At 36.4% G+C, this 14,218-nt stretch overlaps 1 protein-coding gene across 9 annotated transcripts in view; it reads right to left on the reverse strand.

Moving 5' to 3' along the window:
- SH3TC2 (SH3 domain and tetratricopeptide repeats 2) overlaps positions 1-14,218 on the reverse strand; it is a 54,447-nt gene that overhangs the window by 18,550 nt on the left and 21,679 nt on the right. For all 9 annotated transcript variants that reach the window (XR_015741762.1, XM_087924537.1, XM_087924532.1 and 6 more), the window contains 7 exons: positions 13,685-13,880; positions 12,375-12,448; positions 10,197-10,392; positions 5,199-5,335; positions 3,174-3,215; positions 1,367-3,079; positions 1,087-1,267 (listed from right to left, as the gene is read on the reverse strand). Coding sequence is in view for 8 of the 9 variants with exons in the window: in XM_087924537.1 (XP_087780663.1) it covers positions 1,087-1,267; positions 1,367-3,079; positions 3,174-3,215; positions 5,199-5,335; positions 10,197-10,392; positions 12,375-12,448; positions 13,685-13,880 (2,539 nt within the window). In the remaining variant the exon portion in view is untranslated. The remainder of the gene's footprint in view (positions 1-1,086; positions 1,268-1,366; positions 3,080-3,173; positions 3,216-5,198; positions 5,336-10,196; positions 10,393-12,374; positions 12,449-13,684; positions 13,881-14,218) is intronic.

Genomic DNA, 14,218 nt, shown 5'->3' on the forward strand with positions numbered 1-14,218 from the left:
TTAATGAAATATTGAGTTAACACATTTTAAATTTTATGATAATTATCCATCTTTCTTTGCTGATATTTATTTATTCCCTGTATCTTTTTCTGCTTTTTTTAAACTTATGTAGCTACTTATTCTGTTCTTTAAACGTTTCAAACAAATTATTTATTAAAAGAAAAAAAAACAAAGGAAAAGGTGAGAACTTGAAGCAAGTGAACCACTACGACAAACCTAGCTTGAAATTTCTGGTGACTGATACAGATTTTCTCCTGTGCATGCATACACTTCTTTTGGATCCTGGTTATTGTATGTGGGTCCAGTGTTTCCTTTCAGCCACTTGTAACAAGGCATATTAATACTTCACAAGTGTTAACTATTGCTTGTTAACAAAGGAGTTCTGAACTCAATTTGCAGGACATATATTGACTTTCTGCATCTGAATGCAGAATTGTTTCTATATCTTTTTTAAAAGCAAAGAAATCTGTGTACAAACTTTCTTTTTGCCTCTTTCTTTATATTCAAAATCTCTCTCTCTCTCATCTGTATTTATCTGACAAGTGAACATATTATACGACTGATGAAATGACTTCTGGTCTACCAAGAGAAAACGTGCTCTGTTTTAAAGTGTCACAGATATTAATCTGTGCCACTTTTCTCAGAGACCAAGACAACTAAACATGGGGGAATATTTCATTCTTCCTAAATGATATATATCAACTAATAATATCAAATTAGTATTATTTATTGTTTTAAGATTTTTCCCCTTCTTTCCAAAATGTTCAAAGCATCTGACATTAAAAATCAATGGCAGAAAATATATGAAAAACTAATGAATCTTTTTGAAAAGATGGTATTTTTTGCTTTATGATCTAATGTTCAATGGATTATAAACAGTGGAATGCATGCCCCTTGGGCTTAAAGACATCAATATTCTAGAATTTCATGCTGTAAATATTATTGTTTTTCATTTAAAAATGATAAAAAGGAATTGATTTTGAATGACAAAGTCCAATGTAACCAAAACACTGTTCAAAATATTGTAACACTTTGAGTCCTAATCATTATTTCAACATTTAACAGAGAACCTGAGTGCTGACTCACCTGGGTGTATGTAAACTTTGGTAGAGTTGGCTAAGGTCCTGTAGAAGGTATCCTTCTTTTTCTTTGTCCTGGAGTTGCCGAGCTAGGAGAACGTGGTGCTCTTGGTATATGATGCAGGCTCTGGTATCAGGATGCACTTTATTATAGAAATGGCAGAGGGACTCAGTGACATGAAGTTGACCTACATAGCATCAGGTAAGATAGAGATTTTTTTAAAAAAATAAATAAAGCCAAATAACAACCTTGACTTGAACAACTGCCCCTAAGAATAAGTACTCACTTATCACATTTTGAGTCTTCAAGGCAATGGCCAAGGCCAGCTCGTAAAAGATGATGCTTTCTTCCGCCTTACATCTCTCTAGCTTGGACTGAGCCAACCATAACAAAATGTGTACCAGTTCCATGTGTGTATCATCACCATCCTGGAGTTCAAAGTACAACTGAATGGCCTGGAGAAAATAGTATTCTCCTAAATAATAAGCCCCCAAAGATGTGATTAGGCAACCAAAGTTGGCTAAGGCAATGGCTTGGTTCCGCTGATTCCCATTTTCCTGGGCTTTCTTCAAGGCCCAGAAGTAATTCTCTGCTGCCTTTTGCACCTGCCCTTCTCTTTTAAGGGCAATGGCTAAAAGATTGTGAACCACCCCATCTTGTGTGACACTATCTGTCTGCCTCAGAGAACAGAGGAGGTATTGCATGATCTCTGAGGTCTTGTCTGGTTGATTGTTCAAAGTAAAGAGCCACCCCAAAGAAAGGGATGCCTCAAATGCTTCTTCTTCACCCATCATTTTACCCAGGGCCACAGCTTGGTTGGAGTAATGCACGGCCTTTTCTAGCATGCCGTATTTGAGGTACAATTTGGATAAAAGTGCACACAATGCTTTTTCAGTTGATACAGTCCCAGCTTCGTGGGAGAAGGACAACCCGCAGTGCAGATAGAAGCAAGCCAATGCTGAGATGCCATTGTGGCTTTTCTCTTGGACCTTCAAGAGTTTAGAGGTGTTTGCAAGGATGAATCCAGCTCTCCAAATTGGTGTGAAGCCACCTTTTATATTGCTAGGGGAGAACATCCTGGCAGCCGCTAAAGCTACATGGGGCACATACTTTTTTTCATACAGATAGGCAAGAAAAGGCATTGTATCTAAAGGATGTTTACCAGTAACCTGGCTGGTGAGTTGTGCATTCAGAAACTGCAAGCGTTCTACAAAAGGAAGAACCTCATCATATTTGCCGAGCTGCAAGAAGAGCCTGACAATGAGGAAGCAGGATCTAATCTCCATTGTTGTGTTGCCTGCAGCAATGGCTTCTCTCAAGATGTACATCACAACTTCTAGTTCAGTCTCAGAACTGAAGCAGTGTCCAGACAAGCAGGCCAGAAGTGTCGCCCCTTTTCCAATCACGGATAAGAACTTCTGCTTCATCTTTTGCTTTAAATAAATGGCAGCAAGGTTTGTATGCAATGATGTGAATAGAGGTAGATCTTCGAACCCCTTGTCCATAGCATTCATGGCTTCCTCAAAGTAGACTCGCGCTTGGGAGAACTTGGCCTTCCTGACACAGAGGCGGCCCAAAAGGTAGCATATCCGAATGTGAGCCCAAGCAAGGTGGCCCCTCTTAGCCCAGTTCCTAGATGTTTCCAGATATATGACTAACTCCTCTTCACTGGTGAAACCATAGAAGGTAGAACTGAGGAAGGAAAAAGAGAGGTCATACAGACTTTGGAAATGAGGCACATAGCTATCTTGATTGAGGAAAGTCAGTATAGGGTCAAACACATCACAGTCTTCCATATGCCCAGCATTTAGATCAATAAAGAACTTGGGGTCATCAAGGTCATCTGGCTCTTGCAAAAGTAAGTGTTCCAGGGTGGAAGGTGAGGATTCAACCACTGGAGTTGACTTCTCAGAATCAGTTTGAGTAAGTAAACTGTTATAAGATTGCTTCCCCCAATTTTCAAACATCCAACCATTTTTATGTCCATGTACAGCAGCATCTGAAAATGATCAATAAAGCACAAAGATATGATTCCATTTATGGTGATACTTTTGCGGGGGTGGGATCCCATTTTCCCTTTCAATCATACTCACCTGATGGTCTTTGGGGGTACATTGCAATAGGTTCAAAACCATCTGTGTAATCAAGAAAAAGGAGAGGAATATACAAAGGAACCCACTACAAGGTCAAAGGTCAAACTTCAAACTTGGCATTATAGCAAGCTTAAGTTGCTTCATTCAATGTGTACACAAGAAAAAATGAAGTCCAATCTTATCCTGGGAGATTAATAGAGTTGGAAGGGACCTTGTAGGCCATCTAATCTAGATAATGCTACATGGACAGAATACAATGAGTGTAAGGATTATAAAGCTGTATGACTGTACTACAATTAAGGGAGAGTATACTGTAAATTCTGTACTAGATTATTTCTGAACAGAAAATTCTATTCAATCCTATTGTTCAACTACCCTTTGATATAACAGAGCACAGGCTAAACAATCTGGAACTGAACACACTCAAAACTGTAGAAATGGTAGTAGACTTTAGAAGAAACCCTCCTATACTACCACCTCTTACAATACTAGACAACACAGTATCAACAGTAGAGACCTTCAAATTTCTAGGTTCTACTATATCACATGACCTAAAATGGACACCTAACATCAAAAACATCATCCAAAAAGCACAACAAAGAATGTTCTTTCTGCGCCAACTCAGAAAGCTCAAACTGCCCAAGGAGCTACTGATACAGTTCTACAGAGGAATTATTGAGTCTATCATCTGCACTTCTATAACTGTCTGGTTTGGTTCTGCAACCCAACAGGACAGACACAGACTTCAGAGGATAATTAGGACTGCAGAAAAAACAATTACTACCCACCTGCCTTCAATTGAGGACTTGTATACTGCATGAGTCAAAAAGAGGGCTGTGAAAATATTTACAGACCCCTCACATCCCGGACATAAACTGTTTCAACTCCTTCCCTCAAAACAACACTATAGAGCACTGCACACCGGAACTAGACACAAGAACAGTTTTTTCCCAAAAGCCATCACTCTGCTAAACAAATAATTATCTCAATACTGTTCAACTATTTACAAAGTGTACACTATTATTACTGTTAATCTTCTCACCACTCCTTATCACCCATCCCCTCCCACTTGACTGTTTCCTAGTATGATTTGTTTGTTGATTGTACCCTATGACTATCATTAAGTGTTGTACGTTATGATTCTTGATTCTTGACGAATGTACCTTTTCTTTATGTATACTGAGAGTATTTACATCAAGATAAATTCCTTGTGTGTCCAATCACACTTGGCCAATAAAGTATTCTATTCTATTCTGTTCTGTTCTGTTCTGTTCTGTTCTATTCTATTCTATTTCCAGATCACCGCAATAAAGTGAATATTGCAATGAAATTGACCACACAATTGTTTTGCTTTCCTATTGCATATAAAAGTTATGTTTTACACTATATGTAGTCTATCAAGTGTGCAATAGCCTTATGTCTAAAAATGTACATACCTTAATTTTTTAAAAAAATATTGCTAAAGTGATTAATAATAATGAAAAAGTTTGAAATATTATGAGAATTACTAAAATAGGATGCAAAGGCAATGAAGTGAGCAAATGCTGTTGGAAAAATGGTGCCAGCAGATTTGTTCTGCAAACCTTCAATTTGAATTAAAAATGGCAGCATCTTCAAAGCACAAAAAAGTAAAGAAGAAATGCCTATATAACTGTTAATACAGATTAACAGGTGATAAATAAAATTTAAGGGTGTGGGGCTAAAACCTGATGAGCAAGTAGGTATTATCAGGTACATGGGCATATATGGTACTCTAATCATACCTGGATAAGGAGAGCTTAGTGTAATATGTATACAAGGCTGATGGCCTTGGTTATATCTTCCTTATTAAATCTTATCCACCTGCTATTATGTCATCGAAGAACTAAAGCACACAGAGATCAATATGACATTGAACTACCTCCTGAGTATTTTTCAAAGATAATATTCTATCACAAGGTGAATAGTATAAAGATAGGGAGCAGCAGAAAATTTGGGAAGAAATAGACATTAGAAAGAACAATATCCAGTGATATGGAGACATACCAAGTCTATATACAGAGGTGATGTCTGTCTGTGCCCATTCATTAAGAAGGTCACTGTAATATACCTCATTGCCATTACATGGAGCCTGGAGGAAGGCAGAAATTTCTTCTTCACTAAAAAACACTGGGCTCTTTCTCCTGTGTTGGGAATGAAAAGGCAGAGAATGGTCAGTCAGTACTGAATATCTTTTATGTTGCCAGAGCCCACTTAACTCTTACGATGGTGGTGAATATCTGTAGCTCAAGTGGAGGATTGAGGATGGAGGTTCATTCTCTGAGCTTGTAGGTTGGTTTCCAAACATTTTGACACTGACATCCCCTAAACTTCACTGAAGGTATTACCTACCCTAGTAACAAAACATTTGGAAACTAACCCACAAGCTTGGAGAAAGAACGTCCACCCTCATCACTTACCTTGTCCCTGCTGTAAAATGCAGAAAGTAAAATCCAGATCCTTCAATCTAGCATTAGACTAGAAAAATCCAAGCACAAATCCCCACTCATCCCTAAAATTAAAGAATGATCTTGCACCATTTAATGATGTTCAATGTAACCAGCCCCATAGGGTCATTGCTGAAAAAAAGTTGTGGAATAATAAATGAGTACACTGAATATGGGAAATGTATAGAAAGGAAGGTACTTGATTGACATCCCAAATTATGTTTTTTAAAAGGTCCTTGCAAACATCTCAGCTATGCCTTCTCCTGAAGTTCGAAGTCCTTTCTCCCCTCTCTTCCTAGGGCAAGGAGGCAAGGAGGTGTCAATAGTTAAGTATAGGATGGATTCAAACACACACACACTAAAGTCATTCAAAACCTTCTCTGGCAATGATGCTTGCAATGAAGTCGTAACAAAAGCAACCAAAGGAAAAAATATATTGAAAATATACAGGGAGAGAGTCAAGTATTGTCCCTATTATTCCACTTTGCTGTTCAGAATAACATTTATACAGCTAAAAGTATTGATTAGAAAACGTATTGTTAATATAGATGATTGGTTTGAATATATATTTTTACTCAAAGGCGTTTGCCGTTGTGTCACTTTCTCAGAGATTTTCTCCCATTTTTCAAAACTACAGAATGCATAAAAACATATTTTAGGGTTTTTATGTTTTTGTTTAGTTTTCCAGATTTCTGCAATAACAACAGGAATTGGATTGATTTCTTATATTATATTAATGTATAGAACAGGAAAATACAAACAATAAATTAGTAAGAGGTTCTTTTATGGAGTACTGGTTGGTGAATTCTCCATATCTTCAACAAAAAAGACTGGATAATTGAGGATTGATACTACTGATATAATAAGTGCCAATTTTCATACAATTCCACCAACACAAAAGTGTTTGGAAGTGGCAACCATGGCACAATTTATATACTTGCATCAGGTGATGTGACCCAAGTCCTGAGTAGTAGCCTTTGTACAATCATGTCATGTCATACATCATTCTCCCTTTGTGAATTATTGCAGCACAAAAACAGTCTAAAGAAGGTTCAACTAAATAGACCAGTTTTATCAGGCCTGTGAACTATTTTCCTTTTGGATGATACACTAAAATGAACGTAAAGGGACAAAAAGCTTCAGTAGCATTCATCAAATCCAAAAATATCCTCCCAGATTTAATTTTTTAAAGAAAACTTGTCATGTTTAGTTTTATATATAAATGTTAAAATTCCTTTGCTATTAAAGGAATTATATTTATATATGATTCATCATATACTGTTAGCATTCTTCAAATATTGTTAACAGTGATTATACCTATTAACACTGATTATACCTAGATATTTTATGTAAAATGTAAGTTTCTGCTTTTAATCATTTAGCATGCAATTCAATGGCCACTTATCTGGAAGTAAATCTCATTGGAAGATATATAAGTTGGGGCTTACCAAAACAAGATTCGAGGCATTAGCAAAGTTACAATCTTGTGGAAGACAATACCGACACCTTGTGGCCACCACAATTTCATGCAACTACACGGTTTTTTGACAGACAAGAAGACATTAACTCAAACATAAATTTGTACTTGGTTACTCATAATATCTACTCAATAAATATTGTTAAAGAACCCTGGCCTTAGCATGAAGCATGACTCTGGTCTATTGAAAATCTATCCTAATAGGCCTACTTTTCCTATGTTTTAATTTAATCTGTTTTAAAAGTAACTTCGAAGTTATAGGGAGAGAAGAGAGGAAAGAATATGCTGCAGATAAACAATCTCTCACAATATCCTGATGCACTACATAAGGACAAAAGTGGAAGCAGAGTCAATTTATTCAATGAAAGGGTGTGATTTGAGAAATCTATACTATAAGAGGGCTCCTATAATCAAATTCAACTCATAGATATCTCTTAAGACTCTCGGTGTGTCCTCCCTAGGAGTAACGTTCCAAGAATTCTACAATGATCACATGAAAGGCATATCCTCTCCCTTCAGGTAAAATTGAGTAGAATGGCAAAACTAAATATAACTGCATTTATCTGAATTATTTTAACATTGATGCAGAATAACTGAGGAAGAACATCCTTTAGCTCAGCGTCGTTATTGATTTGCATTCTGAATTGTTTATAAGTCCTTACCTTACTTTAGATAAAAGCTTCCCATCTCTCTCCCCATCTGCTTGTTTTCCATTGACTGGACAAAGAACTATATTTGAAATTTTAACAGAACAGGGGGAAGGGTAACTATTTAATGGGCACATGATCAACTGAAACTGATCTTGGAAAATCAAGTATATCAAGTAAGTAAAATCAAGACTTAGCACTTGAATTAGAGAGAACCAGGTCTATTTTGTTTATTTTATTTTTGCCTTCCTGTCATTGTTGAGTCCTGGTGACTGACTGGACTAATCCCTGCTGTTTTCTTGATTGGATTTTTTTGGGAAGTGGTTTGCCATTGCTGCCTTCCTAAAGCTGTGAGAGAATGACTGGCCCAAGGTTGACTAGCTGGCTTCATGTCTAAAGGAGAACTAAATCTCATGGTCTTCCAGTTTCTAGCCCTGGCTCAACCAAGAAATACTGTGGTTATAATCTAAACTAGAAAATAAACAAAGAAATAAAAAAGAGTCTTAAGAAAGGCAATGGAAAACTAATTTTGTATTTATTGTTAAATAAAATGCTTTGAGGTATTGAACTATTAATGAAGCCATTAATAGTTGAACTCTATTAAAATACATTTTAATAAGAGCTCAGAAATACATTTCCTGCTCTACTCTTTCGCTTGCCAGTTTTATTCTGGTGTCCCATTGTGGTCAAATTAAATTCTATTTGGAATTTTACATAACAATCAAAAATATATTTTCAAAAGAGGCTTGTCATATATATGCTCAGGCAACATCCTGGCAGTAAACTTCACTGAATAAAACCCTACTCATTTTTCTAAAAATATTGTATTATAGTTGTCTCAATTGAAAGGTTGAGATAGATTTCCTGGCTTCTTTTGCTTTTTTCTGCCTACCTATCAGGAACCACAATCCCACAACAGATTTCCTTCAGTCTCCATGCAATGATTTCCCTATTCTACATCTTGTATCCAAGTATCCAAATTACTCCTTGACCTATCTTGGCCTGGCTAGTAGTTATTTACCTCTGTCAGAGCTCTGTAGAAAGCTCTGCCAAAAGAAATCTATACCAATGTTCTGAAAAAAAAAACATATCCCAAAGCTATTAAAAAGTTATAAACCTTTGGGCAAAAGACAAACTACCCCAAATTAATGGAATGAACTTCACTGTAGGAAGCATTTCAATTCTGACCAGCTCAAAGTTGACTCAGCCTTCTATACTTTCAAGTCAGTAAAATGAGGACCCAGCTTGCTGGGGCAATATGCTGACTCTGTAAATCTTTTAGAGTGGGCTGTAAAACATTGTGAAGTGGTATATAAGTCTAAGTGCTAAGTGCTATTAATTATTAGCTAAGAGTTGGTTTCTACTCTTAAAACTGCACTAATGTACAACAACATTGCTGTGTCAGTTTTTCCTGGTGAATCTTCAGGTTTATCAGTTTGTGTAAATCACGCACAGTGCCTATTGAAATTAAATGACACAATTTTTTGCATACTTGGTGGGTTTTTTAAATCTATTACTTGAGGCTTCCTAAAATAAAATTCTGTAGGTTTTACGCATTGTTAATTCTGGCTTAGCACATGTTCACTTAACTATATTTGTCTGTAAAACAGTGTTTGGATAATATCTCAAGATATGAATCTAGCCACCTGGGACTTCTTCAACAAAGAATGATAAAATAAACATAGTGTGTAATTCCTGTACATGAAAACTGAAACCTCTTCTAATATTGTGCTAATGTTTGCCAGAATATTTATGCTTATTATATCATAGGTAACATTTATCACAACCTCAGACAAGCTTATTTATAGCTGATGTAAGAACAACTGAGAGAAAAAGGGCATATGTTTTAATAAAATATTAATAAAATATTCTAAAGGAGTGTTTAATAAGTTTGGTGAAAATGGCTATAATGCTTAAGATAGCACATTTAAACCCAACTCCAAAGTGTTTTACAGCCCTCGCTAAGCGGTTTACTGAGTCAGCCTATTGCCCCCAACAGTCTGGGTCCTCATTTTACTGACCTTGGAAGGATGAGTCAATTTCGAGCTGGTGAGAAGATTCAGTAAAAATGAAAAAGCCCACAAAACTCAAATAATAAATCCTGATTGCTTGATGCCATACAGCTTTGGGAGCAGAGAAAACTTACAATCCACGGAGAAAGAGAACTCAGTGTTCCTCTAACTATTTCAGCCACAAATAGTCAAGAAAAAATTGAGGGCAGGTGAAACCTTCTGGTTTTTGTTTTGTTTTTTTAATTCTTATCATGTGATTTGAACAAGTAAATATTTATTTCTTTGCATGCTTTTTCTCATCTTAAATATAAAAAGTTTGGATCATGCCATGTTTCAACTAGATGATTTGAAAGTCATGAGTTCTGCCTTGGTTTCTACCTATGTTTTCTATTTTTATATAAACACATACATGTCATACTTACATTGATTCATAACTCTCAAGCTGCACTGATTTGGTTTGGACAAAGCCAATCATCCCACTCGTAGTGGATTTCCCTATAAACCAACGGAGACCCGTAATGAAGAAGCCGATCACCTCTAGGATATCCCCTTTGCAGTAACTCAATTCATCCCAGCTTTTCCCCCTGTGATCTTCAGTGGCTATGCACCTCCCTTGGCCTGAAAAATAGAATGAAACCATTCTCACGTCAGAAGGCTGAACAATTGTGTCATTCTCTCACAGCAAATGCATGGCTAGAGGCAGTGGAGAGTGTGTGTGCAAACAAAGCCTGGTAACAAAAACTCTTTGTGTTCCTTGACATTTTTGTTTTCTTCAGTAGCTTAGACCTCACAGGCAAGCCTAGTCTGTTTTTTTTTAATAAAAAGAAAATACACCAGGCAGTTATTTATTCTACAGACCTATAAGAAGTTCTGAAGACATTTCAATTTGTTACTGAGGGTTTTCTGGGTAGGAGGGGAACAGCCATTGAGAAAAATATTTGCCTTACATGATGCATTTTGTTGCTACTTCTTCACCTAGTCCACTGCCCTTATTTCTTCCCTGCTTCATACAAATACAAATTCCATTATATCATATCTTCCTGGGATGGTATCTTGATCTCATATAGGTTATCAGCGACTTTTTCCAGATGCCACTCAAGGCAGATTAATTAACACCGAGAGCAACTCAGTCTAAATTGGTCACACAGATGTTTTTTTTAACCAAACAGGAAGGCAAATGAAAACTGTTCAAAGTGACATCCTGAACAAATAAACCCTTTTTCACTGATTGCTGGAAAATCCTGTGTGTGTGTGTGTGTGTGTGTGTGTGTGTGTGTGTGTGTAAATATAGCACTTTAAATGTTGGCCAAGCATTCATGAAATTCCCCACTGTCTCAGCAGGCTATAAAATAATAGAAGCACCAGGGATGATCATTCATAAATCCAAATCAACACAAACATCCTCAAAAAATCCATTATTTGAAACTGGAGGGGATTGTTCTCAATATTTTTAGACTTTAAACTAGCATGTTCTAAAGAAAACTAAATAGAAAGGAAAATGTTTTCCAATGATTCCATTTGTTAGTTAAAATAAGACAAATGTCATGCTTGGCAGTATTTTTGTCTGTCTTTTTATGAATTAAACTACTCCGAAATAGGTAACCACAATAATCGTGCTGGGCTGGATAAATTAGGAATAGAAATTGTACATACATACTGATAGGCTTCCTCTGAGTCTGCTACAGAACATTTTTTTATGTGTTTCACCATTTTCTCTCTCTCTCTCTCTCTCTCCCTCCCTCCCCCCCCCTCTCTCTTTCCTGCAGGGTTATACTCACTTTATCATTCTGTTCAAAAGCAACACTCCCATAATGAGAACAAATGAAGCCGGAAAATTTGGGGTTCAAATACACACACATGGTGCAAAGACTTTTAATGATTAATACTCAATTGAAAACCGAGTTCTTCTTGGGAGACTAATAGACAGACAATTAGAAAATAATTGTGAAAGATTGCTTTTATGTATGGTGACTGCTTGAAGATTATGAAATATCCTTAAGGGAAAAATGGCTGGTGAAGATGACAGAATTGGCAGAGATAGCAAAATTGACTTGTTTGATTAGAGAAAGGACAATGACTATATTGTAACCCTTTATAGACTTTTTGCTGAGAAGAGAAGAAAAAAAACTTGTGATTTATAGCTTTAATGGTTAAAAAGACTATGAAAAAAAGAAAACTGTGTTGTAACCTTAGAGACAGAGCATAAAATAACAATGTACTTTTAATTGCTGTTAAGAAGATTGGAAGCAGCTTCTCTGTAACTCGCGTTACATCTCCTTTCCTTCCCTTTCTTTATTTTTTCTTTGCACTTTTTATTTTTCTTTCCTTTTCTTTTTCTTTCAAAATTCGTATTGTTTTTATTCTTTTAAATAAATATACACACAGAGACACGTTTGTGTATTTGTGTGTGTGTAAATACATACAGTACATGCATACACATACACACACACATACAGAGAGAAAGAGACAGAGAGAGAGAGAGAACAAATGACTGCTTGAAAATCCTATGAATGTGACACATAGACAGCAAGTGAAATAAAAAGGGAGATGATCAATTGATAATTTTTAAGCAAACTGATCTTGAGTTTTATTACACTCACCAATCTGCAAAGAGTCGGGCCCATTGATTTCTTTGGATATGCCACAACTGATTGGATAGTTCTTCAAAAACCACCTGCAAATGCAAACAGCTATGAACAAACTGCTCCTCTGAGAGAACTATATGGCTGATGCCCAAGGTAGGAGACAATTAATTATTAGATTTACTCTATGGCATCAGATTCCTTGCATGACTCCTCTTTTATAATTCATTCATGGAATCCATGATCCAAAAGTATGGTAATAGTAATAGCAATAGTCTAGATGCCTGTCTTAAAAGAGTGTTACACAATTATAATACAAATCAAGATTCTGGAGTGAAAATATAGATGCAAATATTAGGATCACTCATGAGTGTTTTCAAAATATCTGACTTATGCTATTGGAGATGGAGACAGTTGATCTTGAACTTCAGCTTGGTACTAGAGCAAATGCTTTTCAGACAAAATTACATCCCCAACTACTACACTTTAAGAAAGGCAGGTAGGAGATGACAGGAATAATTGTCAGAGAGATATTGTCAGTCAGGGAAGCCAAAGTAAATCTAGAGAAGATTGTCTAGGAATAAGATAATGTTCTGTAGAAAGAATATTGATTTGACCTTTCAATGCAGCTTCTACCTACATTTTGACAGACATGACTTTTAAAAAGCACAAAAAGGAAATATTTTTCTGTTTTAAAAAGCTTGACAGCACTTTTAAATCTGACATGCTAAATCTTCATTTGGCCAATATGACAAACGGGGGAAACTGAAGAGCCCTCCCAAAATCCCATTAAACAAACATACATCTTTGCATAAAAAACAAATTTGCAAACCATCTAATGAGAACATTATTGCAAAAGCTATAAGTGAATTAGAAGTTGAAAATAAGATTTTAAGTACACATGGGAAACAGCAACTGATTTAAATCTCAAAGTTACAAAATGATATTTTGCTTGAAGTAGTAGAAGTGAATTCAGCATGTTCACAGCACAAGAACATGCCCATTTTGTTGGATCTGTTGGGATGGGGAGATGAAATCTGGAAATCAAATAACCCAGTCCTATGCCATGGAGGGCTTTTGCCAAGAACTAAGAATGACACGTGGAACTACTTAAGAGAAATTTCCTTCATTGTTCTTGATCTATAGACAGAATCTTGCCAGACTAAAACAACTATTTGCTTAACCATAGATATGCTCTTAGAAAAGCTAGGGAAGAGCTGTTTTAACCCTCTACCCACCAACCACATTTTCCAAGCTCCACTAGCCCTTTATCCTCTGCTTACAGAACAACAGCTGGATGTAAACATGGCAGCAGGCAATCTACTTACTGGTAAAAGGGATGGGGCAATGGCTCTATGGTTGTGACATGTATCAGTCCCTTCTGATCGGTCAACAATGATGTCCCTTCCCACTTAGTTTCATGGCCAATGTCTTTCACATGGACTAATTCATTCCTGAGGAGCTTTAAATCCTCTTCTTCTTCCTCTGCAAGGACGGTGAGTGTTGCTCTGGCAAAAAAATTGCCTATGGACAGAAGGAGGAGAACAGAAAGAAACAACATGACTTCTGCAAATAGTGTGCCAGTATCTACTTTCCTAAGAACGCTTGCACATTTTTAGATCTCTAAAAGTTCTATTCCAGGTCATTTCAATTTCCATGCAATACCAAGACTATGCTGACAGTTTAACATCGGTTTTTCCTGTCATGGTGCTGCCACCATGAAATTATCTGTTAGCATAGGATTCTCTTCAAAAAGATCTCAGAGGCTTTCTTCTCTGCAAGAATATCTCATATAGTTCAATGTCACTTTAAACACATAGTACAAATTATTTTTCCTCACTGTAGTCTAACATGGAGACAGT

The sequence above is a fragment of the Pseudonaja textilis genome, chromosome 2 (genome assembly GCF_049901715.1).
Source record: "Pseudonaja textilis isolate UNSWEBS1 chromosome 2, rPseTex1.2, whole genome shotgun sequence".
Classification (NCBI taxonomy): domain Eukaryota; kingdom Metazoa; phylum Chordata; class Lepidosauria; order Squamata; family Elapidae; genus Pseudonaja; species Pseudonaja textilis.